This window comes from Cajanus cajan, chromosome 4, assembly GCF_000230855.2.
Source record: "Cajanus cajan strain Asha chromosome 4, NIPB_CcT2T_4, whole genome shotgun sequence".
NCBI classification, from domain to species: domain Eukaryota; kingdom Viridiplantae; phylum Streptophyta; class Magnoliopsida; order Fabales; family Fabaceae; genus Cajanus; species Cajanus cajan.
The window spans coordinates 66204940-66231612 of NC_138520.1; the positions used below are offsets into that span (position 1 = coordinate 66204940).

Sequence of the window (26673 nt, forward strand, 5' to 3'; positions counted from 1 at the left end):
AGGAATGAACAAAAAAAAAAACATGCATGATTCAATGAAAATCTCTTCTTTAAATTTTTAAGTGAAACTCATATATACATAATATGTATTTTTATTCTTTTTAATTTAAGTATTTTTATAAATATTTTTTTTCTCTAATTCAACATTTCTCTTTTAATTCTTAAATAGGTCTCACAAAATTATATAACGTTAATATATATAACATTAACAAAGAGTGTAACAAATTTTACAATATTTTATTATATAAGTTTAACTTTAATTTAAAAAAAAATTGAAATAGACGTACTTTTGTAAGATCATATAATTTAATGGGTATTACTCGCGATGGAAGGTTTTCAACAATTAGATCTTAAAATAAAATATAAAAAAAAAAAAAACTTACAGGTCGTATACATCAACCTTAATTGCAGCTTACTTAAGTTTACTTTATTTGGTTGAGTAATTACTTAATTCTAGTCGTTAAATTATTTGAAAAACGTACGTGAGTTACCACTAAATTCGATTCTTATCAATAAAAGAACAATATATTGGCATCGAAAGTGATTGAAACAGAATCCTAAAGCTTGTTCAAACATTAATCACTTTTGTGGTCCTACTAAATTGTGCCAATTCAAGCACTGTGGATGTTAAGTCTCTTCCATGGCATAATAATGAATCTTTAATTTGGTGCATAAAATAAAAGTGAAAATACAAAGGCAAAGACATTGAAGATAAACCAGCCAACCGCTTCAAAAGGGGCCCACACACCTACCTCTAATTTCATCATAGATTAGATGCAATTTAGTGAGGTCAATAAATAGGGAAAGCAAAATCCAAAACAATTTCCTCCACCTCATTATTTATATGTTGTTACCATGCACTATGTGTCATGAACTCATTAAAACACCTCCAATTACAACCGAATGCTTATCACCTTTGAATATTTCTCTTTTTTCGTGCCCATTATCATCAATTTACTATTACTATAACTTGTTTTTCTACAAATTTAACCAAACCCATATATTCTTTGATATCATTTTCAATTCAACATCTATTTTTCAATTTTTTATGCATTTTAAATGGATTTTACTATTGATTTTTCTATAATTTAAACAACTCTTTTCTCTAGTCTAACAACTTTAAAAACTTTATCAAATAGATTTTACGGTAAACATTTAAGTCACTTTAGTGATATATAAGACACCGAAATATATAGTAAATACATGAGATTGTAAATTTCAATTTTAATGCGACTTTTGTACAACCAAAAATAAAATCTCACAGCTAACTTTACACCGTTATATTTTTATATTAAATTAAATGAATGAAAACAGCTCTCTATTATACTGTATAATTTTTACTTTTATATATCCTCAAGCACAGGAACTCGAATAACTGGTGCTTAATAAGCGCAGGCTTGTTTTTCAATTTTGTATTTTTTTTTTTAAATCAAAATATTGCTTAACCGAAAGTTAAGAAATAATTATTTGAAGTATTAATGTCTATTTAAAATATTATATTTTCTTGACAAATATTTTTATGTATACATAGATCAAAAGTCGAACACTTGACGACTACATATTTTAAAAAATAAAATTATTTATCAAACTTATGATGTTGCTTTAATAACATTAGGACTTGTTAACAAATATGATAGAGATGTCCCAACATATTTATTTTAATTATAGTTTTTATGTCGATTAAAATATATTGAAAATTAGAAAATTATAGATAAAATTCATCAAATAAGAAGTCAATCTTTCTAATTCTTTTTATAAACTATAGCACTATAGCTGATAATAAATTGTGTGTATAAAAGAGTGTATACTTATCATTTGTATTTAACATGAATATCTTTACTTTTAAATAGTAGCAATATATATATCAGCTTGGATAGGATATCCAAGCAAATTTCTTGAATATTTTATACTACAAAATAGAATAATCAGGAGTACACAAAAGGCCTTGTCTTCTATTTTGTTGGCTTCTTGTTTGGCAGGATTCATCTTGTTGTTTTGCTTGAAACCATTGCATTATTTTTTGAAGGGCATACAGTTCACATATAAAATAGATGGTGGAAGGAAGAGAAAGCTATCTACTCCAGAAAATGGGGAACTGGAAGGGATGGAGGTACTTCAAGAGGCTGTCTATCTACCCCATTAAGAGTGTCCTTCGTAAAGTGACTTCAAATTTCAGCTTCAAATCCGAAGGTAAGACTACTTTGAGATTCAGATGCCATCATTCTTAAATGATTCTGGATCACAAGTATAAGCACCTTTACATATATAGTAGAAGCAACTATTTTTTGTAAGAAATTTTCAAAAATACTTCTAGAAAAACAAAACAAAAAGAAAAGATGAAATAAGTTTTGCATAAGTAGAGTATCATTTTTTAAATTTTTATTTTTTTAATTTATAAGGAATTTATTTTAATTTTATTTTTTATTTTTCTATCATTAAAGTGATTTTAGATAAATTTATATAATTCGATCTACTAAAAAAAATATAATTCTAATATAATTCTTTATTTTCAGTAAAAAAGTTCTTAAAAATTCTTCAAAGATTGCATCCAAAAATAAGTTAACTTACATCACTTACATCTGTTGATTGCATCCAAAATAAGTTAACTTACATCACTTACATCTGTTTTGTCTTTGATAATTTGTTTATTCATGGTTTTGAATACAGGTGGGAGAAATGGACTTCTTACTCTTTACAAGGACATGGAATCTTGTGGGGAATATGCAGATATCCAAATCATGTGGAAAATTATTGAATCTTCTTCTCCTAAATATGCCTGCCACAAGAGAAGGATCAATAGGTCTTCACATTGGGTGGTCTGTTTCCGGCCAACTTGAATTGTTTAGGGGTCATCAGTTAAATGGTCATAGTTTTTCTTGGTGGATGAGTCCACAGGTTGAAAGTGTGGTAGGTAGGTGTATAAGAGAAGGGGAATCAAAATTTTCATGTCAGTTCCATTCCTTCAGCCTCCACTCCTTCCATCACATTAATTTTGTTACTGAAAGATATCAAAGTGAATGATCAGAATCTAAAATTGAATCTCTTGTAGAAGCCAGTATCTGCTGAGTTTAGCCTATGTTTTGATTCTAGATTTTGCTTTTCATACATTGGAATGAACAGGAGACTCAAAGTTCATGTTTAGATTAGAGAGTTTATGAATTTCATTTAGCAAACTTGTGTTTCAAAAAGAACTTTAATGTTGCATTCATTTAGAACTTAGTTTGAAGCAAAACTTAAGCACGCAAAATTACTGAACAGGAATCCACACATATCTCCAAACTTAAAACTGAACAAAATTCAAACATATCATTAAACCGAGTTGCTTACGTGATCAAGTTTAATAAGGAATCAGATCAAAATTGATGTCAAAGTGTGCTGCTATAGATCATCCAACCAAAATTGATGTGAATTTGGTTTTGGATCCAAATATGCTTACGACACAAATGTATGTTCAAAGCAGTTGTACATAAACCAAACCTAGCCACGAGCATTACTATCGAGTAAAATATCCTCCATAAACTTTTGATCGGGAATGCAGACGACAATCACGACATATATCATCAAGTTAATGTACATGTGATCGATGCATCTCTTACCATTGCCGATATCCAAATTGGCAATTTCCATTTATGCGTCGTTTCTTTTGGAAAGCTGACAAATTTATGTTCATTTTAAACCATAATAACCTCTTTTAAGTAATTCAATGTAGCGGTATCAACAAGGAGGATGGTGCTTTTCATACTTTTGGTTCGCTGGTATAGTGGCCATGTAGCCTTCAATTTAACTTTTGGGGACATTTGCCTCTCTGGTATTATGTAGTATCAATATAACAAAATATGAAAATTTTCAAATCATCAGTGTTTGTTTCATTCATTAAGACCAAGTAGTAATTAAGGACATTATTACGGCAGAGATTAAAAGCAGATATTGCATAGAGAGATCCTTGAAAAGCAGATACTAAATGTTATAGCATAATAGGCCTGCAGCCTTTTACATGTGATACTAGCAATTACGTTACAACAAGTTCCTAAACCTCAGTACATAAGGAAAAACATTTAAATACTACTCTGAAATAGAAAACAACACAGAAATTCACAAAAGACTAGTGACTTGACTATTCAAGATCAAGCAGCATTTCCCTCGTGAAGAAGTCTTTGATCAAAGTGCCAAACACCTGCAAGCCATAAAACATCAATTGAATCAGACGCCAAAGGTATTAGAAAGAAAGTATCACACTAATGGAAAGGCGCGTCTAAGGTAAATTTAGTGGGCCAGTAGAAGAAATGATTGTAGCTATATACATACCGTGACCCTTTCCAACCCTTCTCAATTGAGCCACATACTCTGATATCTTCTTAATTGCTTCAACCTGTACAAAAGAAAACGACCACATCATTAATGAAAGCAAATATACAGAGTCAACTTGTAAATTCATGTTCAATGTTCACAGCATAGATGCACATGTAATGCTTCTCACTTTTCCTAAGCTTGTGCTAGCTGTCTTTCCTTTATTACCAGGATAACATACAACACAATAGCATGGTCAAATTGAAAGTTAGCTTTTGACAAAACCCCAAAAATTATAGTCCTGAATTTTTTTGTAAGAAAACTTCTTATAAAAAAGAAATAAAATAAAATAAAATAAAATAAAGGTCAAAAATTTGGAAAGCCCATACACACTCACTTCCTCTAAATTTCCTATTTTGACAATTTCTCTCTGTTTCTTAATTTATATTTATAAATCCCTGAAGTTTCTACCAACCCATAACTATTCTACGGCTTAGATGAATTTACCTGTTCAGACAAAAACTCACTTTCGATGAAGTCAGCCATTTGAGGGTCATTGTTGAGGTCTGCCACCTATTAGTCACAAATCTTCAATTGATTAGCCTTAAAAACTATTAGATCAAATCATCTGTGAGTTACTCAGAAAGAAAGAATTAAAGAGAAAATAAAATAAGTGCGACCAAAAGCGGAAAAGTAAAGAGGCATTACACTGTGCACATTCAGAAGTTTCTCATTCACCAACTTCTCCAACGACAAAGCCAATTCCATTGCTGAACAAAGCAATAGGGGAAAGTCAGCATAGATATTGATTTGAACAGATATGAGAAACCATAATGCACAGCTTTACAACTATACAGTGTCGATCTACAATTAGGAAAAGATGAAGGCATTGAGAAACAAAACAAGTAATGAAATCGGGAAGCTCACCATACAATGCATCCCCCTTTTCCTCGTGCTCAAATTCAGAGGGAACATTCTTGATGGGGTGAAGTACAACTCTTCCACCACGTGTGTTCTAAACAATTTAACAAGATCCATATACATCAGAACTTTAGAGAAGTTACTTCTAGCTGCTAGATCAGTAGTTAGAAAGTTATCTACAAAGTAATTTAACCTGATATTTCATAAGCTTTTCAGCATGCTCTCTTTCTTCTTCGCTAGATTCCTTGAAGAACCTGTTTTCAACAACAGCACATGAATATGAAAACCCGTTGGAGAAACGAAAGAAACATCAAGAGGAAGGAGGCATAAGGGGTTTTTATGTTAGTTACTTGGCAAGTCCCTTGAGAGCGATGTTATCCCTGTCAAAGTATGCAAACAAGGAGTGGTACACATAGGAAGCATTGTATTCCACACTGTGAAACACAAGTAGCAAAGGAGCAGCGAGACTATTAGATGACCACAAAAAGCAAAAATATAAACAAACACACGCACACAGATATATTCTCTTTTGATAGTATTAAAGGAAGATCCTAGTGCTCTATTAATAAGGGGGAAAATAAGGATCCAGCTTAGTTTCGGTCGCAGATCAGACAATTAAGAACAAATGTGTATTAAGTCGTTCAAGATTTTAAGAAAACTGATTTTGTTCCTTACATTTTAAAAAGAGTGATTTTGGTCTTTGTAATTCTGCAATGCAAAAGACTTAGCCCATGACCCAGTATAACATTTTCGTCAGAGACGGAACCCATCATATATAAGACTAAAGTTTTTGCCTTTTTGGTATCAACTACAATTGAAAGCACTCTCCACTCAATAAAGCAAATTGTTCACCTTAGAAAAGCATGCCCAAAAAGAATCTTTATTTAACCATAATATCTACCGACTTCATTTATAACTAATTTCTACATAAAAAAAATTTATGAGCACGTTTGATCAGCTTATATTAACAACAAAAGAAACTACTTTAACCAAAAAAAAATTAAAAAAAAAAAGGGGATCAAGTGCTCACTTTATCTGCTCGTTAATTGCAGATTCACAGTCACCAGCATAGTTCTGACGAGCCAACGAAACTTGGGGAGCGGTGGGAATAGCAAGCTCACCCTTCTTGACCTCTTCAAAGGGTTCAAAAATGACCCCAGTAAGAGGCGCAGTAGAGGCGGAACAAACCCTGAGGCTTCTGCTTCCGAATTTCTTATTCACGAAGCTCAAATAAGAAGAGCAAGTTGGGTTTTTGGGAACATCCCCACCACTGGTTGTGAGAGATAACCCTGAAAAGGAGGAAACTTTGGAAGGAGCGAGAGCCATGAGGGCGGAATAACCAAATGGGTAACGGAAAAGAGTCGAGAAATGGGAGAACAAGAGGAAGAAGAATCAATGGCGGCTGTGGGGAGGAGAGTTGTGTTTGTGGTGGATGAAGCTTGCGTGGGATAAAGAGGGTATAAGTAGCGGGGGTTAGGGGTAGTTTGGGGATTTCGCATGTGAGATCTGGGATTTTGGATCGTTGGATGGGAAACAGGTGGAGGGGTAGGATGGAGTGAGGAAAGGGGCGTGTGGCGAGCTCGTGCTGTGTGGAGTGTGAAAGGGAAATATTCGATCCACGTAGGAATTCTGGAATTATTAGAAAAAGTGGGGACAGGTGTCTCCCACTTTAAGGAGCTTCGCTATTGTGTTGCGTTGGCTTCTCAAGCTCACGGGAAGGGAAGGTAGGGAGTGCCACTGGTCTCGCTCATCGCATCCAATAGTTGTAGATACTTGTGACAATATTTATATATAATTTAATATTTTTTTAAAAAAATAAATATATTAAATTATTTTTAATTTTTAAATTTAAAGTAAATTTATTTTTAGTAGGAGCATGATTATTCTCTTTTAGCATCTTTTCTTCCAATTATGTTTTTTCATATACAAGACTTCAATCTAAGATCTTGTTTAAAGAAATTAAGTCCAGTATCACTCAAACCAACGACTTATTGATTATATAATTATATGAATATATAATTTTGGTTCTAACTATGTAATTATATATTTTATGTTTGATTTTAAAATAAAGCAATATTAAATTATTGGTCTATTTTTAACTTTAATTACATATTTAAATAAAAGTTTTTTCTTGGGTTTCACCCCAAAGGAATGGTACATCCTTCTTAACAAGTTCATTAAGAGGGGATGCAAGTGTGGAGAAGTCTTTTACAAACCTTGTATAGAAGCTATGAAAACTTCTAACTTCTCCAACACTCTTTGGGTGGGTATATATATTGGATAGTCTTTTATTTTCTCGGGGTCAACTTGTACTCCCTCTTTACCAACTATGAAACCCAAAAAATTTACTTGTTCTTAACAAAAAGTGCATTTTTCAAGGTTGACATAGAGGTAAATTTTTGAAAATCACCAACAATCTCAATAATTGATTATTTATAAATAATATTTTAATTATTAGTGATTTTTAAAAATTTAAACAAATAATATTATCAACTATAACTTAAAATAATTATTTATCACATGTTAATTAGTATGAATAACAAATACATCAATACTTTTTATTTATCTTTAAATGTTAAGCCAATTGTTAATTAATATTATTTAATTTTAAAAGTGTGAAAAACAAAAAAGAAATAAAAAAATTTATAGGAATAAAAATTTTACATTTTTTAAATTATAGGAATTAAAAATAATTAATTTTAGATATATTTTTAAAAAAATATTCAACTCAAATTAATCTAAATCTCTCTCTATTATATATGATTAAAAATTTTAAAATATATAAAAGATGTTCTTTCCCTTATTTTAACAAATAATTTTTTATGTCTTAAGTGGTGACAATTCACATGCCAACATTAAAATTTAAAAATTAATAGATATTAAATTAATAATAGACTAAAATTTCATATTTTTAAAACTAAAAAATTAATATCTATATTTTAAATTAGGAAGATCAAAATTATAAATTATAAAAATAGAAAGATTAAAAGTTAAATTTATTATTATTATTATTATTATTATATAATTAATAGTATTTGTGTATCATGATAATTAGTGCAATAATTAATGCCTGTGTGGTGGCTTGCTGCTTATGAGTTGTGCTTCATGACTTGATGGCTTAGTGCCTAAATGTTTCATGACTTAGTGGCTTAGTGGCTATGTATGCTGTGCTTCATGAATTGGTGTCAATGTGTGGTACTTCATGGTTTGGTGCCTTTGTGTTTCATGGCTTGGTGGTTTAGTGTGGTGCTTGAGTGTTGATTTTATAGTTCTTAAATTTTATACCTTTAGATATATTTTAAATCCATGTAATATTTATGTCTTGTTTTAGCCTGGTATAACTTTGTTTTTTTAGATCTTTTACATTTTTTTAGTGTTCTTTTTTTAGCCTATAATTCTAGTTAGTTTAAAACGTGTATTAGATTGAAATTTCATAAGATTATTTTAGTATGAAAAGTCTTTTAAATTTTAAAAGACTTTGTAAGAATATAATAATTTTTAAGTTTTTTTTTAAAATAATTATAATAAAAATTTTGTAATATGAATTTTAATGAATATGTATCATAAGAATTTATAAGTGTTGAAAGAATTTTATGAGATTTCAAAGGATAATATAATTTTTTTAAAAAATAATATAATTAATAAAAAATAACATAAAATCAATACAATTTTTTAAAATTTTTAATAAATAATTAGTTCTAATTTTATATTCTCATAAATAACATTTTTCAAATTAATCTTTTATATATTTACATTTTTTATTTATATTATTAAATTTGAATAATATATTAAAATTTATAATATTCATTAATTGATTTACTAGGCCAAGTGCATAATTTCTTCTCCAATTTTAAGCTCAGAGAGTCTGGTATGAAACAAAAGTGGTATTCTAGATTTTGGAGAGAGAGTCTGGTATGAAACAAAAGTGGTATTCTAGATTTTGGAGTACGGTGGAAGGACAGTTTAACCACCAAAGCTATTGCTTCCACACACCATCTGAAGTAGATTCAATACTAGATTTGCAGAAGTGGCAAATCATCGTTCTTCCAAGTGCACATTCTTTCTTGATAAATTTTCAGTTGTTGGAAACTTGGAATATGTCATTGTAGAACAACCTCCACATGAAAAATCAAGGTTTGGAGGAGCCACAATGTTCCAAATATGTGAAAATTTATGGTCAGTTTGATATTTCTAAATAGCTCAAGCTGAATTGCTCTATATATCGACTTCATTGCAAAGGCCCCGAAATGTTCAGGCTGCCATAACCAAGAGTCTTCCTCACCTTTTTGTAAACATGCATTTGTAAGCAACTGTTGTAAAGATTCTACTTGACTTTTGTCCCATTCCAACCAATTTCGATGCCACAAAACCTCTTACACCCACCTGCCATCAATCCATTCTCCAAATGCTTAATTAGATGTTATTGTTGTTGTTGAGAATAGCCTAGGATGATATATAGCTAAACATTCATCTCCTTCCCAACCATATAACCTGTTCTTACCGGGGATCCGAGGTAGAGATGATCCGCTGAGTAAGATCGGTGAGCCTCCTTCACTGGTACGTTGATGCTCCAAGATGGGGGTGGTACCTGCAAAAGAGACTCTGATGCCAAAGTTAGGGTTTGTGGGAGTATTAGTCTCGTATAAATAATGCACGTACCTTAGTATGAATTAGGGTTTTACTGGGCTTTGGTCCCGAGATCAGTTATGACCTGTTTGGGTGACGAGCTGACGTCATACAGCGCGTGTCCAAGGTCGCTTTGCGCTGAGATGTCGAGTTCGAGCTCGGCATAGCGGTACGGACAGTACACTAGCCCCCCGAGCTCTGAAGACCGTGGGTCGAGGAGTTAAGACCGAGCTCGTCAAGGAGCAGTGACCCTTCGCGTACGCCCGCCTGTGAAGACACCATGTGTCATAACTGTCGCTTCATTCTCGAAAACGTGTGGGCGGCGTGTTAATGAGGAGGACGATTACGCAATGATGGTTTCGCCTCATCATAATGAGTTTCATTAAATGTGTCATCAGGTGCTCTCTCTCTCTAACACGTGTCGTGGCCGTTTGAAATTCGGGGAGCCCTTTTCTCTCTCTCTCGTGCCTCTTCCCCTTTTCACTTTACTCTTTTTCGTTCTTTCAGCTTCTTGCGTACGCTGCTTCCCTCGCTTCTGTTCATTTCCCACCTTCATCTTCTCTGTTTCCGTCGCCATTTCCAGCAACTGGGTTCTCCTCCTTCTTTATCGCTCTTTCATTTGTCAAAAGGGTACCAGGTACTTCGATTTCCCTGCTCTCTCTTTCTTCTCCAATCTTTCCCTCTTCGAGTCTTTTTGTTTTCTTGATGGCTGGAGAGAGTGGTGTCGGATCTTCCGCGCCTGCCAAGGGCAAGGGTAAGGCGTGCAGCAAGGCGGTGGCTACTGGGACGGCCGCTGCCGAAAAGAAAAAGGCGGGGAACCCGCACAAGGATCTCGTCTCCGGCATTCCTGGCTACGACTGGGTCAGGCGTGACGTGGGGTAGTGTCAGAGCGTGTTCAGGTCCTTCCTGGAGGTCAATGTGATACGAAGATCGCACAGGGTCTATGATTCTTCTGTCTCCGCGTTCGTCTGGCTCGAGCCCTGTCAGCCCGACGAGCGTGTCTATATGGGGGGTCCTTCTGACCCTCCTTTCTTTTATGTGTACCAGTGTCTTTTCAGGGATTTAAGTGTCTGTCTTCCTTTCACTCAATTTGAGTGTGACTTTTTGAATTTCATCAACTCGGCTCCTTGCTAGTTGCACCCCAATAGTTAGGGTTTTTTTAGGGCTTTCCAAGTCCTATGTTCGGCCTTGGGAATAGAGGTGTATCTGCCTGTTTTTCTTCATTTTTACCAGTTAAAAATGGGTGTTCCTCCCTATGGCTTAATGTCTCTGAGTGGGAGTAAGGATGGGGGTCTGTTTTCCCTTTACTCCAAATCATATAAAAATTTCAAACAAGAATTTTTCCGAGTGGCGCTTGTAGACGTCGACCCGTTAGAGGATGGAGCATTCTATTTCGGTGGGTTGCCAAAGTTCCCCTTCTACTGGCGGCCGGTCCCGGCTAGGTTTCACGGAGTGGGGGAGTTACAATTGACGGCTTCAGAGTCGGCCGCCATTAAAAACCTTGAAGCACTTCCTCGCCCGCTGGATTGCAAGCTCGTCCTGTCGCTTGCGAATTCGGCATACAAGGAGAGGGGCTTAGAGAGTGAGTACCCCGTCTTTCCTAGATTGTTAGAGTGGATATAAATCTGATTTGTCTTGTTTTTTGTAATCTCCAAGTAATCAATTAATCAAACAACATGTTCTTGTTCTTTCCACCATAGGCCTTCATTAAATCTCACCACCATATGAGACTCTACTAATTGTTGTTCCACACATGAGTTATGTTGTCCCATACTTTTTTTTTTAATAAGTATGATATTATTTGTAAAATCAATGCCCTGATATTTTATTTTATCATCAATTTTACAATATCTTTAATTTGCTTCTTTTATTATTAAATCTATCAATTATCTTTAAAGTTTTCTAATAATTAAAACCCAAAAATTATTATTATTTTTATTTTTATTCAAATACTCTTTTATATATTTTCTCTGATTAACATTAAATTAGATTAATTAATTTTAGTACAAGTTTTTCATCTATTTTACAACTTGAGATAATTGGTATGCTTGTCAAAAGTTTAACAAAGTATGAAACTTTAGTCATTATAATTATTTATAAAAAAAATATTATAAATTTGTGTTTAATTATATGGATGAATCTGATTTAAATTTTGTTGTGCGTAAAAACTTTTCAAATTAGTGATAAACTAGAAGTGAGATTAATTACTCATTGAATGAAATGAAAATACTCATGATATGAAAGAAAAAAAATGTGATTGGATAAGATAAAAACACTTTACTCTCACATGTTAAATTTCAATAGAGAGAACCCATTCCCTAAATCAATTTACATAATTAGTTATTTTTGTTCAAACTGTGGAATAGACGACAACATTAAGTACTTGAATACAAAATTTTGTGCTCTATAATATTTTATCTCAATTCGATCGAGAAAAGATATATATGATATTAATACCAAGTATGTAAATCAATTGATCAGAATAATTTCAACTTAATTATCTGTCTCGAATTTTAAGTATGTATTAGTGTGAAATATTCTACCATGTTAGGAATCAAATTATCCCGGGTGAAAAAGTACTGTCATAAAAAACACGTGGCATCATAAAAAAAATGTTTACTTGTCGAGATTAAAGTATAAATAAAAGGAGAGATTCGTGCATGGCGAAAGAAAAGGCATTATATTCCATTGGAAAGCGATCTCCATTTTCCACAACCCTATCATTTATAATTCACCCCACTTTATATCTCCCTTTACATTCTACTCAGTTGCAGTGCCAGGTAAGTACGAGTTTCTCTTCGATATGGTGGCATGGTAGATTTTATTAATGTATCACTAATATTGTTTAGTTAATGATTATTGAAAGAAAAAAGATATTACTAAATTTAATTAAAACGTATTCACGATATAAAACATCTTAACCTTAACAGTGATAATTTTCCTAATTTTTTATTTGAATTGGTGTTCTATTTTTCCGGATGTTTGTGAATGTGATAAATTTTCTAGTGGTTCAATTGGACATGTAATCCAAAGAGTTTTAAGGAAAGATGGATGTTATTAGATGAGAGAATTAAAAAAAGAATTTATTGAAAAAAGTTAATAAAAAATTAAAGTACATATGGATTGATTTATATACATCACAAACTTAACCAAATTAACTGGTTTATAATAACTTTAACTAACTCTAATAACCCCTTTCAAGTTGAAGAATATGTGTTCATTATTCCTAATTTGCAAATGTACCATTGAAATGTAACAGTAGAAAGAGTTTTGGTAAAAACGTCAACTATTTGATGTTGAGTTTTTACATGAATCAAGATGAGTAGTTGCTTCTAAACTAGCTCACGAATAAAATGACAATTAATATCTATATGTTTAGACCTCTCATGATGGGAAGGACTAAAAGTCAGGTGAATAACTAACTTATTATCACAAAAGAGCATATGACTATATCAACAAAAACTTAAAAACTGTTTGAGTAATCTCTATAGCCAAATCACTTCATTATCTACTAAGGATAAGGCACAATATCTTAATTTAGTTGAAGATTTGGACACAGTGCCTAGTTTGACAGATTTTTAGGAAATCAGAGAGTCACCAAGGAAGACACAAAAATTAGTTGTGGATTTTTTGGTGTCCAAACAACTACCCAAGTCTGCATCAGTATATGCTGACAAGCGAAACTTGTTGTTTGTAGGAAGAAAAAAAAAAGACCTTGCCCTGGAGTGGGCTTCAAATATTGCAACAAGTGATGAAGTGCATTTAAATGAGTGGATAAAGGATGTTTCATGTACTGACTAAGCTTATGTACAACAAAGGTAATACCTGATTGAGATATGATCAAGTACATAAGTCTTCCAATCGATCTTCTTATAGTGAAGGATCCTCAATGGGATCACCATTATTCAGATTTAGTCTCAAATTTGGATCATAGGTAAAGTTGCAGGCTTACTACCTAAGAAACTAGTATCTTCAAGCAAGGGAAAAATATACTTTCTTTGACTCAAGGAGATTCTTTTGCTAGACTTGACAATTTCCAGGCCTAAAAATACTTAAGAGGACCAAGAGCCTTTAATTTGAACAATGACTATAACTTCAATTGTGTTTGATTAACATAAGTGGAATCATATCCAACTAGGATGATGTCATCCACATAAACAAGTAAAATAACCAAAGATGAACCAGATCCATGTGTGAATAATGAATAGTCATTCTTGGATTGTGTAAAACGATGTTGAAGCAATGTGGATGAAAATTTATAAAATCACTATATTGAGGCTTGCCTAAGTCCATATAAATACCTATTGAGCTTGCAAACTAAACCTTTTGAGCTGCTTTTATAACCTTAAGGGAGGTCCATTTAGACTTCTTCAAATAACTCTATTTAGGAAAGCATTATTGATATCTAGCTATTATAAGCACCGATTTTAGTAGCAACTATAGCCAATAAAACCATTACAAATGTAAGTTTGGCTACTGGTGAGAAAGTATCTAATAAGTCAATCCCAACATGTTATGTGTAACCTTTGGATACTAATTGAACCTTGTATTTGTCTACTAAATCACCAGCCTTGTATTTCAAGTTAAAAACTCATCTGTAACTCTTATAATGTTTACCATTAGGTAATGACACCAACGACCAAGTGGAATTGTCCTCTAAAGCCTTAATTTCCTAAGCTATGGCTTCTCTCCACTTAGGGAAAAGACCTAGTTGGTGGTAGAATTGAGGCTCATGAGTGGTAGAAATCTGATTGATGAAGGCCTTGTATTCTAGATTGAGTTTATGCAGAGAACAAAATTTCTAAATAGGATAAATATGTGAAGTACTAGAACAAACAAAATCAAACAAATAAGATGGTTTTTTTAGACACTCTTAAGGATCTCCTCAGAGGGGCTTCTGATGTAGGGAGATTAGTGATACTAGTGGTTGTTACAAGCTCAACAACAATTTGTATAGGTGAAACTTTTTCAATATTTGCATGTAAGTTGTCAATAATAGGTAAAGGAATTACCATGTCATCAACAAAGTGTGAAATCTCTTGATCGAGTTGTTGTTATTGCTTGGAAAGGAAATATTGTTTCACGAAAAACCACATCCTTAGAAATAAAAAGTTGTTTAGTTTCTAGATTATACAACTTATAACCTTTATAACTTCTTGGATAGCCAACAAAGACTAATGGAATAGCCCAAGGAGTGAACGTGTTCCCAGTAGATGGCAATGTTCCTGCATATGCCAAGCAACCAAAAGCTCTTAAGGACTGATAATCTGGCTTGGAACCATAAAGAACTTGATAAGGTGACTATTGTTGTAAAATAGGAGAAGGAACTTTGTTGAAAAGAAAGGCAACAATGGAGACACACTCTGCAAAATTGGATTGGCAACTTGGATAGAAAAAATAAGGTCTGCGCCACATTTAATAGATGTTGATGTTTCCTTTTCACCACTGAATTTTGCTAAGGTCTCTTCACATAAGAAAATTGATGGAGAGTTCCTTGTGTTGCTAGAAAATTAGTAAAGGTAAGTTCTTTTTCATTATTAGACCTGAGACACTTAATGTTGGCCCCTAATTGAGTTTTAATGATTTGAAAAAAAAATTGTTTTATAATAGTAGTAGCCTCATACTTGTGTTTGAGCAACAATTTTCAGGTGAAACGATTGCAATCATCAACCAAAGTTAAGAGAAAAAAATGTTTCCCATTATAAGTAGGCTTACCATATGGTCCCCAAATGTTACAATGTAGAATATTAAATAAGGATTTGGAAACGTTATTAAGTGGATTAAAAGACAATTTCTTGAATTTAGCAAAAGGACAAATTTGACAATTGGAAATAGAAAAACTATGAGACATATCAAAGGGAATTTCATTACTCAAAAGTCGAAGGACTTTATCAGATACATGCCCAAAATGGGAATGAAAAACATAAGCATTTGTATAAGAAGAAACAACATTTTGATACAAAAATAAATAAATTTCTACAAGAATTGTAAGAAGTAGAGTTACAAGCACTTGGAATGTCTTTAGAATAAGTTGAAGGAGAGAAAACATATAATCCTTCAATGAGATCACCATTGTTAATCTTCTTGGAGTGAGGCATCTTCTAAATGAAAAAAAAAAGATTTGTAAGGAAAGTGATAATCAAATCAGTAAAAGGTAATAAAGCACTAACATAAAGTAAGTCGAAGTTGAATTAAGGTACATAAAAAACATCATAAAGCAACAATTTGGAAGATATTTTAATTGTGTCAACAACTACAAGTATAACAATTTTATTTGGTAACACTATGATTTTATCAGACACATATCTATAAGATTAAAAACAAGACAAATAACATGTTACATGAGTGTTGACACCTGAATCAATGATCCAACTACCACTATGTAGAAGATATACAAAAAAAGTAGACATAATCATACCACTAGGTTCATTTGACTTTTGCGTGACATTTGATGCTTAACCTTGAAGGAGATTCATCAATTGTTGATACTGTTGTGTTGTGAGTTGCAAAAAGTGTGTGGAATCCTTGCCACCTTCCCCAGAAGCAACCTGATTCACAAAACTAGAAAAGGCTTGATAAACAAAAGTTAGAGAAGGCTTATTCTTCTTGTAATTTGGCGATGACCCAATTAGTTTGTAGCATTGAGCTTTGGTACGACCCAAAATGCCACAATGAGCACAAACTAGATGATCTTTCTTGTTCTTGAAACCAACACCATTCTTGATTGCAAAGGCATGAAAATATTTAATATTTTTTGAACCACCAATCTGCCTCTACCTCTCTTCTTAAACAATTAAAGAAAACACCTTGGTGATGGAGGGAAAAGGACCCATAGACAAAATATAACCCCTAATGGAAGAATAAACTTTATTAAGACCATGAGAAAATGCATTGCATACTCCATTTGATCATAATCAACTCCATCAATGACTCCTAAGTTGATCTTAACGTTGCATAATAAAAAGAAACTAACATTGATCCTTGCTGAAACGAAATAATATCGCGTTTCAAATGAAAGATTAAAGGATCGTTGCGTTCTTTGAAACACTTCTTGAGATCACTCCAAATTTGTTTGGTTGAAGAATAATGCAAAAAGCTCACATGCATTTTCTTCGAAAGTGAATTTAGGAGCCATGAAGCAACTATGTTATCATTATGAAGCCAAAGAGAAAAAAATAGTGGATCCAATAGTAAGTTCTAGAATGGAACCATCTACAAAACCAAACTTGTTCTTGCCAAGAAGCGTCATCTTGATTGCCTTCTTCCAAGAACTATTATTGTCTCTGGATAAAAGGTGAGAAACAAGCACCAATCCAAGATTATCAAAAGGATGAATGTATATAAAGGGTTGGATTCACCCATGGTTGCCATTGGAGAAAATTAGAGAAAGTTTCAATGAAGGAGAAAAAACTTAAAAAAGAAAGTGAAAATGGTTAATGAAAAGTAAAAGACCTATGGGTGGAAGAATTGTTCTTAATACCATATTAGATGAGAGAATTAAAAAAATAATTTATTAAAAATAATTCATATAAGAGTACATATAGATAAACTTATATACATCACAAAGTTAATAGAATATACCTATGATGATATCTCATGCAGCAACATGTTGGTCTACGTACGAGGCCTCAAAATCTTTCTTTCAACAACTAAATGATATATAATGTATAGTGAAGTGTACAAAATATTCAAAACATGAAAATTGCCATCATATCTTGTGCTTTGAAGTCAACCAACTGAAGTGAATTACTCGGCTATATATAAGTATGGTATACAACTGTCGAGTTATATAGTTAGGTTTGTATATTTGGTGATTTTTTTTTTTTTTTGGTGAATGATTGGGTCATGGTGATTGGTGATGTTATTGAGAACTCAGAAGAAGCGATTCCAATGTATATATGTTATTGGAAAAAATAAAATTGAAAGTAATTTGTTTCCAGAGGTTTAACCAGGAAAATTCCATGTTCGATAGCTTATTATTAAAACAATATCTTTTCATTTTTTATTTTAGTTTTGCAATAAGAAGCACCAGTGGTCTAGTGGTAGAATAGTACCCTGCCACGGTACAGACCCGGGTTCGATTCCCGGCTGGTGCAATTTATTTATTTTTCTTATTCAATTTTGCAAATTCATATAAACTCATCGTTCACCGGTATACTTTGACATCGAAATTACTCTCGACGCAATTAACAGCAGCCTCTAATAAATAATACTATAATTGATTACCTAAAGAAATATCGTTAATACCTGGAGAAAGTAATGGGTAGCGAAGAATGTATAAATAATTTTTGAAAGGACTTAACACGTTTTTAAGATTCATAATAAAGGTGGGATGCTAATAATTTCAATATATAATTTGTATGTAGTGAATATCAAATATAAATATTCTACTTCCACAACTTACTTTATCTATCAAATATAAAATCCAAAAGATCTATTGTGCAAGATAATTTGATCATACATGGTGCATCATACCTTACAATGCATGGTTTTTTACATTAATTCCAGTTCAGAATGTTTAGAAGTCCTTCTTAGTGTATACAATTGTTCTTCAGCTAAAGTAATTTCTGTAAAAACTGTGCAAGTATATATGTCCCCTATATACAATTAGACTACCACCATAAATCATCCCTGCCTTCCCCAGCAAATATATATATGAACACAATGAAAAGTGAGATATTTCAAAATACATGAGATGTATGATTCCTTCTCATTTTTTTTTTTAATAGACTGTTCTAACACAATTGCATGCTTTTCAGCAATCATTTTCTCATTCAAAAGTTTTGAAAATTGTTTTCTAAACTAGTGCTTTAAAAAACAAAATACTTTGCTTGGAATTGTTTTCTTGTTCTCCTGTTTTATGATTCTAACTCAAGGGCGTGGGTCATTTGATATTGTGCTACATGTAGTGAGGCTTGTACTTTGGTGTAGGTGCCTGTTTTCTTTGTTTCTTTTAAAACTTAAAACAGATCTTAAAATAAATATAAAATAAAATTAAAAAAAACAGCTACTCATCATGGAGATTCCCCTTAAATTCCGGTCAAATGAAAATCAATTAATTATAAGATTCGTTGAAATATGTATCAATGGCCTTTGCTATAATCCAAAAAAGAATTTTGAAGCTATGATTCATTTATTTAGTAGAGGTTAGAGTTCAAATTAAAAGAAAACCCCCACTACAGCACATATTTCATAGCCTGTATTCGTACAAAGGTCTGGGCAAGACATTCAAACATTAGAGATACAGACATTTCAATTTTGCTGACCAACCATTTGGTTCCCCTTCAGTACTGATTGACATGACTAATCAACAATGGAAAAAGGTGTTAATATAAACATAGTATTGAAATGTCTACTTCACCATTTGCTGTAATCTATCGAAAACATTACGGCCCCCAAGATGCACAAATGGTTACTTTCATCAGCACGGGCATAAATCAATCTTGAGCATTGCATCTTCCCTGATATTCATATCAAAGAAATCTTCTAAGCTCTATACCCAAAGCAGGAAGAACTATAAAACTCGAATCATTAAGTGCGTGTTTGATTTCAATTTTTAAACGCAAGTTCTTCATCTCTTTCCACGTCCAATTATAAATTTACGGAGAAACTACTATTTTTTCCTTTCGGTTAAACGTGAAAAATCACATTTTTCACGTTTTGACGCTGATACAAACATACGGTAAGTCATTAACAAACCAACACATTTTACAGTTCCAATGCAGTGTTTCTGCTTTTAAAACCAAAGCAAACACGGCTATTTTGCTACACCTGGGCCATATCCAGTTATCCCAATGGTAATGAGTTGATGGGGATCAGCAGGGAAGAATACCATATTTGAAAATCATAAACCAAAAGTGAAGCTAAGACTTCTACATTGTTATCAAAATCATACCCATGTTGATGGAAGTGACACAGCTTGATTCAAAAATGCACCTCTCTACTCAAACCAAAATCTTACATTCACTTGATGCACCATACTTCTACCTTCTCTGCTACCTCCCATACCCAACTAAAATTTTCTTTGGCACACATAAATAAACTTCCTAAAATGTTTTTAACACTCCATAGAAACAAATTGAAAAGAAAAAAAAAAATTTAAAAATCACCATTTAGAATTTTCTCCTTTCATAGGATCCCCAAAGGGCATGCCTGTGTGTGCTCATTCACAAGAATGATCGACAAATATGTTTTAACTAAGTCTCATAATTAATCACATGAATAGTTCGTGTTCATTTACACAAAATTGCACCTGAGAAAGGTTATCCTAGGACCAGATTCCTCGAGACAAACCAAGAGAACAAGTATAATGAAACATGAATTCCCAGTGAGCTCACAATGCTTCCTTGAGATGGAAGGTTCTAGCCATGGTCCTAGCATGATCATATTCATTGAGGTCAACAAGTATTTTCTTTAATCGACGAGCTAGATAACTTGTGTCACTCTCTGGCACATCTCTTCTCTCCAGAATCCTTCCAAGTGACAGCACATAAGTCAACAGAGGCTGCAATTTGCGGCTACAATGTGAGAAAGACAGGGGAAGTATTAGACTGCTGACCAAAAATCATAATAAAATAATAACAGGTAATGCTCTCATTGTACATATAATAAGATATAATAAATGACATCAGACCAGATTTAAATGACTTCATAAACACTAAGAAACAACTTCATTGTGGTTATCACAACTTAAACCCACATCTCTATTCAAATTCCCACCAATCCCATTAGCCCCAAAGTAGGTACGCACTTAATCAGTGTCCCTATTGCCTGTACAATACCCAATTTGTCTCTAGAGATAGTATGCATATCAACAGTAATGTGATTCAAATGAGTTCAAAGAATGTGCAAAATGTCTTTTCAAAGAAACAAATGTAATCAATGTCGCAACAATTTAACAAAGTACCACCATCAAAGCATCAACATACTTTCTGTCTCCGATGACACTTGGGCCTGCCCAGACACCAGATAGTGAAGCAATAATCCGCTCTGTTCTCGTAATTGCATCTTGAACATTTTCTGATATGATTCTTAAGTGAGGTAGAACTTTTCCGCACAAAAGCTCATCTAGAGCAAGCTTCTCTAACACTGACATTGAAAATACATCCTTCCACAAGCAAATATTTCTCAACAATCGAACCGACACACCAAACCGATATGCTGCAACTCGTGCAGCATCTGGAACAGCAGCTAGTACTAGAGGGCTCCATGTTGGGACCTACAAAGTAGACAAGATGAGAAATTTATCAACAAATGCTTCATAATTCCAAGTACCTACAATAAAATCCAAATATAGTAAAAAGAATCACAAAGCAAAACCTATATGTGCAGTGCAGAGTTTTCTAACTTTTTAAAGATAAGATACATGAAAATATACTTCTAACTAGTAAATGTAAATGTTGATTTTGGGAGCATACTGTAAGATTAGCAACAGCATCTGCCAGGCGTGTCCGAATGGAAACTAGCAGATCAGCAAGAGATTCACTTTCATGAGACACATGTTGCACAATCAATTTCGTAGCAGCAATAGCATTCACTGTTTCCTGTAGACTAAGCATATCCCAGCAATGCGAAATTTCATAGTGCAGAATAGGAAGTGCAACCTTTTCCACCAAGTTCGGGACAAGTTCAAGGTCAGCATCCCCATCATCATGAACAAAATCTTTTCCATCTTCAGAAAAACCATAAGTGAACAATAATTTATACCTGAATATTAAGAGAGAAAGAAAACCTCAATACATATTATAAATTGATTAAAGGTAAAAGATACTCATGTAATATGCATCTATATTAATCAAGCTTGGGACTGCAATTAACAAGCGTGTGACTATGACAAAAAATGCCCCTGAAAAGTTTCAAGAAAGAATAGTAACATACACACCAGCCCACACAAGCAGACACATGCAAAGAGAGAGGGGGAATAGTTCATTACCATTTCATCTCTTGAAAGTCTATACCCTTGTGAAGTGGGTCCCACCTCAGGAGTTCCAATCTTACATATGGAGAGAAGACCAGCGGAAGACTCAATGACATATAAGCATCTTTATAGCTTGACGAATACTCTTTTTTCCATTCTTCCATTCTTCGTTTGACCAAGGATAATTGACCATATTCCTCAGAAGCATCACTAAAAATCTCATCAGCAGCCTGCAGCACCAAATCACGTTGTGACTGATATGCTTGGCTCTCACTATCACTCTCATCAGTGCTTGATTCACCCTCTATTTTATGATTGTCCAATTCCATGGATGCCAGCTTATTAGAATCAAATGCTCTTGATCTCTTGCGATGACGAGTTTCGGCCCTCACTTTCATTTGCATCCGTTTCTCAAGATTTAAATCTCTACCAAATTCATCCAACTTCACTGGCAGATCTCTTTGTTTTCTTACAGAAGCAAATGCTTCCTGAGCAGCACATTTGGCAGCTTCCAAATTGTTACCTTTCTTGTTTAAAACTGACATTGCAGCTTTTACAGCTGCTTCTACCTCAATCATCTCATCATCATTGTTAGCGGTTCTTCTTTCAAAAATGGCTAATGCACGATCTTCGTGAAGTTTCTTCATCTGCTCTTCAAGTTCCTCAATGTAAAAAGCTTTATGCTGAAGTAGAAGTCATAGGATAACTTTAGTTACGGCCTCAATAAATAGTGCACAAATAAGCAGGTATCAAGTGTCAACTTTTGAATATTCAGCAATAAGAAAATACACATTCTTCAACACTATCAGAAGTATCACAGCATGTTTTCCTAGTGTTTTGTAGCATAGTAGTCAATCCCACACAATAGTGCTGCTATAGTTGTATCACATTGAGGCCCTGTTAGGAATTCTTTTAGAGGGAGAGGAGAAAAAGACTATTGCTAATATGGCAGGGAGAGAACAAATGAAAAGAATCTAACTCTGCTACTTTATTACAAAAGACTGATGCAGACTGTACAAAGGAGCACTCAAAGGCCCTGTCAAAACTATCAAAAACTCCTAGCAACGATATTACACTAATGGTTTTTATTTATAGGCTTTTTTGTAACTGCCTGCCTTCAAATTCTGACTTTTCATCATTAAGTATGAGTGTGTCTTCAATTTTAGGTGATTTTTTATTTTTCAGCATACAATTGGGATCGGAATTTCTCAATCTTTTCAAACATGTAAAAGCACACAATTTTACAAGTAGGGTTGTGATTTTGACATTTATGTACTCTACTAAGATAAACCATTTTATCATTAACTGGTCTATCAAGGAATAATCATTTTGGACAACAGTCAACCAAAAAAAATTTGAAAACAGCAATAACTTTAGCCAGAAGATTTTTCTCCTTTAAAAAAACACATCAGAAAACTACTGGTGTATCTTTCCAGTTAATTTCTTTAAGTGACCCATCCATTAAAAGTTAAAACATGTTTCATAGTTGTCTGCCTCACTATCTTTTTACATTTTTGCTTTATTACTTAATTAGTTAGAGAAGAAAGAAGTACATATAAATACGAGGATATGTCAAGACATCCTCCTCAAACGAAAGAAAGAAAAATGATCTCAAAAATGCATTAAAGCTCTCTTGTCTCCTGAATATATACTGGGTAGAGTCCCTTAAAGCAACTAAGATCTACGCACCAAAGAGAGGACAAATTCTATCCCATAACAAATCAAAGGACTAAGAATATTTCACTCTAGCCAAATACACCATAAAACTTTAAAGGTGGTATATCTCCATAAAACATTACCAAAACCATAAAGCAGCATACGCACCTCATTATCACATTATTAGTGAACACATAAAGAAGCAGGAAAGAAGAAAAAGAAGCAAAACTATTAATATGATAGTGGGGGGAAGAGAACTTAAATATACATTATACTGGAACCCACTTTATATTTAATTATGAATTATGAATGAAAGCAACTAGGAAGACAGTAGAACACAAGAAATACAATTACCTGTAAAAAGTCACATATATTTGTGACATAATTTCGAAGCTTTTGCATAAACCTATACTTCTCATCAGCTACCACTAAAGAGTTTTCAAGTGCAGTAATGTTCAAAAGGGAGGCAGACAAATTTTCATCAGTTTTACTCAATGATGACATAGTTCTTCCATGAGATTCCTGTTGTGAAAAAAAAAATGATGAGAAATTAAAAAAATATATCAATCCACTAAAAGATAAATTTGTATACGTTTCATGCCAGAGCAATATTCAAGGGCAACTGTAACACCCACACTGGCATCATTCTAGACACCTATTGGTGATTTAATACACCAAAATCTCCCAACTGTGATGAGAAACCTTACTAGTATATATTCATAGCAAAACAAACACACATGAGATCATAGGAGTGAGAACTCACTCAAATTCCAATGGTAAACTTTTCTAGCTCTAAACATAAATTTTTAAAATGTAGATATTATTATAGTCAATATAATGTTCATGCATCAATTAATAGAATATACATCAGACTCAATTGAGTAATTCGGTCATTTGAACAATGTTTCTTTATAATCAAACATACAACTGCTACCAAATAGCATCACATTTTTATGTAAATTTTTAATTTAAACAAGGCAATTCTAAGATAACATATTTCTATGGGCCCAATTTTACATCATTCAATTCATGCATGGAGATTCATATTCTATCTGGGGAGATTCAGACAGGGGTACATATCGTTAGGTAGTTCACCTATCTCTACATAACAGCTGCCCGTGATATTAGTGAGGTCTACTCGGGGGATAGCTCTGCCTCCCAGTACCAATCCTAGTACTTAAACTTTGCTTAACAAGATCATTGTGTTATCTTTTCCAATTCCCCACAAGCTTAATCTAGTAATTATTATTAAACTATGACAGATATGTCTTTCATCAAAGGTTTAAGTTATGCAGAAAAACGGGTACGAACTACAAACTCCCTAGATTTAGGTTCAAGTGATGAAATCCAAGACCAAGATAAAGTGCTCATTTACCGCATCAATTTGCAATAATAGATTGTGCTCATTAGATTTAGATACCTTGTCAACAATATATGCTTGTCATTTACCCTAATTTGTGTTAATTATGACCTGTCAAAGCTTGGTCTTTAGAATTCTATATTATGCAGAAAAGCTCCCCAGGTATATTGGTTCAGCACTTTCATTCGAGTACAATGAGTTTTACTCAGCTTATTCTCAATATTTCACATAATCTCCCTGGTATAACCTAGTCATACTAGCATTAATTAACACTATGTATTGACCAAATAACAACACTCTCAGCCTAGGAATACACATCTACACGTTTAACAAATAAGAGTGGCCCAATAACAAATCAAAGATAGGTTCTGCTACCATCTTAGAATTTAGGTTTGGGGTCTAACTATACGCAAAATCACAAATTTGACAAGTAACAGGCACAATCTTGGATCACAAATCGTAGTCCATACCTTAAGCCTCCTCACATTATCGACCAAAGCTTTTCTAGCAATCTCAGCTTGCTGCGATATAGGCATGACATCCAAAGCCGGCATCGAATCAATTGCTCCTCCAATGCTAGGACTCACCGACGCCGCTCCTGCAGCTGCACTTGGAACACCACCATAAACAGACGCTGCAGAAGGAACAACAAACTTGTGCTGTTGAGCACCTTGCACAACAGGAACATCAACCCTCCCAGACCCTTCATCCATTCTCTTCCCCAATCCTTTCCTAAACTGCTCTTCTTCCCACATCTTCTCCTCCTCATCATCCTCCTCCTCCTCCTCGCCCCTCAACCTCACATCCATCCTCCTCTCCTCCACCTCCTCAAAAACCCCCTTCCTCCCACCATCCACCTTCTCCCCAAACATCGCAATCCGGCCCCGAAACTCCGGCTCCTCGTCGCTCAGCCCCTCGGCGGCGCCGTGGTTGCTTCCTCCGTCCAACGAGATGTAATCCGCCGCGGCGGGGCGCGCCAGCCGGAGGCGCTCCCGCTTGGCCCGGATAGCCTTGATGGTCTCCTGATCGGGGAAGAACGAGTCCTTCCCATTCTGAATGCCTACACTAGCCAATTTGGCTTCAACCTCTTTGTGTTGTTCCCCTTCGGAGTCGTCGGAGTCCCGACCCTGGGGCTCCGAAGCTACGGGCTTGACGAGGCCCTTGAGGACGATGACAGGCTCGGAGGGGGGTTTGGGGTCGGGGCGAGAGGAGCTGGGAGTGACCAAGGTTCGCGTGTTCTTCTGGAGCTCCCGTAGGGCTTCTTTGGTGTAGGTTCCAGCTTGGGGTTGGACGTTGGAAGGGACCGAAGGGGAAGAGGAATGCGCGATTCGGTCTTTGAGAGTGGTGATTTTGTGGGAGGAGGAGGGTTTCGCGGTGGCGGAGCGTTGGGGTTTTGCGGAGCGAGGACGCGGGTTTTCGTTTTCTTCGTCGTCGGCGAAGCTGAGGAGTTTGGGGGCTTGGGGCTTCTTGGGCTTGGCGGCGGCGGAGGAGGGCTTGGTAGGGAGGGTGGCGGCGGCGGAGGAGTCGCCGTCTTCGTCGTTGGCGTCGGAGTCTCCGCCGCGGCGGCGGAAATTGCGCGATTTGGCGGTAGACATTGAGGGTTTTGGTGACCGGAGGCAACGGTTGAAGTGAATAGTGGGAATGCGGTGCTTTTTTCAGTTATGGTTATCAGTTCGTAAGGGTTCGGTCACTACGGTGTTTGATTTGGGCATTTGGCACGTGATCTTGATTCGTTTGGTTCGGTGATTTGATTTCTTGTAGCTCAAATCACAATCCATCATGTTGGGCCGGTTTGGACAAAATATATATTTAGTTTTTATTTTATTATAAAAAAATTGTTTTGATCTTTTATTTTTTTTAAATTTATTTTGATTTTCTAACTTTTAAATTTATTAATGTTAATCTTA

At 34.3% G+C, this 26673-nt stretch overlaps 2 protein-coding genes, 1 long non-coding RNA gene and 1 other non-coding gene across 4 annotated transcripts; 2 read left to right on the forward strand and 2 right to left on the reverse strand.

The window, feature by feature from the left end:
* Window positions 1-594: 594 nt before the first annotated feature.
* LOC109802076 (uncharacterized) lies at window positions 595-3140 on the forward strand. The gene is made up of 2 exons (XR_014433317.1): window positions 595-2189; window positions 2667-3140. It is a non-coding gene; the product is annotated as an uncharacterized LOC109802076 (long non-coding RNA).
* Window positions 3141-3942: 802 nt separating this feature from the next.
* On the reverse strand, window positions 3943-6659 carry LOC109802075 (ferritin-1, chloroplastic). The gene is made up of 8 exons (XM_020363285.3): window positions 6238-6659; window positions 5558-5641; window positions 5401-5461; window positions 5214-5301; window positions 4995-5056; window positions 4794-4859; window positions 4305-4368; window positions 3943-4173 (listed from the first exon to the last, which is right to left on the reverse strand). Exons 1-8 carry the CDS (start codon window positions 6531-6533, stop codon window positions 4124-4126), a joined length of 771 nt encoding a protein of 256 aa, XP_020218874.1. The 5' UTR covers window positions 6534-6659; the 3' UTR covers window positions 3943-4123.
* An 11199-nt stretch (window positions 6660-17858) lies between these two features.
* On the forward strand, window positions 17859-17929 carry TRNAG-GCC (transfer RNA glycine (anticodon GCC)). Its single transcript has one exon. It is a non-coding gene; the product is annotated as a tRNA-Gly (tRNA).
* A 1982-nt stretch (window positions 17930-19911) lies between these two features.
* ILP1 (GC-rich sequence DNA-binding factor-like protein) lies at window positions 19912-26523 on the reverse strand. Its single transcript, XM_020363442.3, has 6 exons — window positions 25237-26523; window positions 23761-23928; window positions 21766-22433; window positions 21251-21539; window positions 20762-21051; window positions 19912-20350 (listed from the first exon to the last, which is right to left on the reverse strand). Exons 1-6 carry the CDS (start codon window positions 26359-26361, stop codon window positions 20167-20169), a joined length of 2724 nt encoding a protein of 907 aa, XP_020219031.2. The 5' UTR covers window positions 26362-26523; the 3' UTR covers window positions 19912-20166.
* Window positions 26524-26673: the final 150 nt, after the last annotated feature.

Coding starts and splice junctions, on each gene's coding strand:
- ILP1 (XM_020363442.3), bottom strand. CDS start 26,361: ATGTCTACCGCCAAATCGCGCAATTTCCGCCGCCGCGGCGGAGACTCC. Junction 23,929..25,236: donor ATAATGTGAGGAGGCTTAAG/GTATGGACTACG, acceptor TTTTCACAACAG/GAATCTCATGGAAGAACTAT. Junction 21,540..21,765: donor GACTTTCAAGAGATGAAATG/GTAATGAACTAT, acceptor CTTAATATTCAG/GTATAAATTATTGTTCACTT.
- LOC109802075 (XM_020363285.3), bottom strand. CDS start 6,533: ATGGCTCTCGCTCCTTCCAAAGTTTCCTCCTTTTCAGGGTTATCTCTC. Junction 5,462..5,557: donor GCTCTCAAGGGACTTGCCAA/GTAACTAACATA, acceptor TGTTGAAAACAG/GTTCTTCAAGGAATCTAGCG. Junction 4,369..4,793: donor GTGAGTTTTTGTCTGAACAG/GTAAATTCATCT, acceptor TCTTTTGTACAG/GTTGAAGCAATTAAGAAGAT.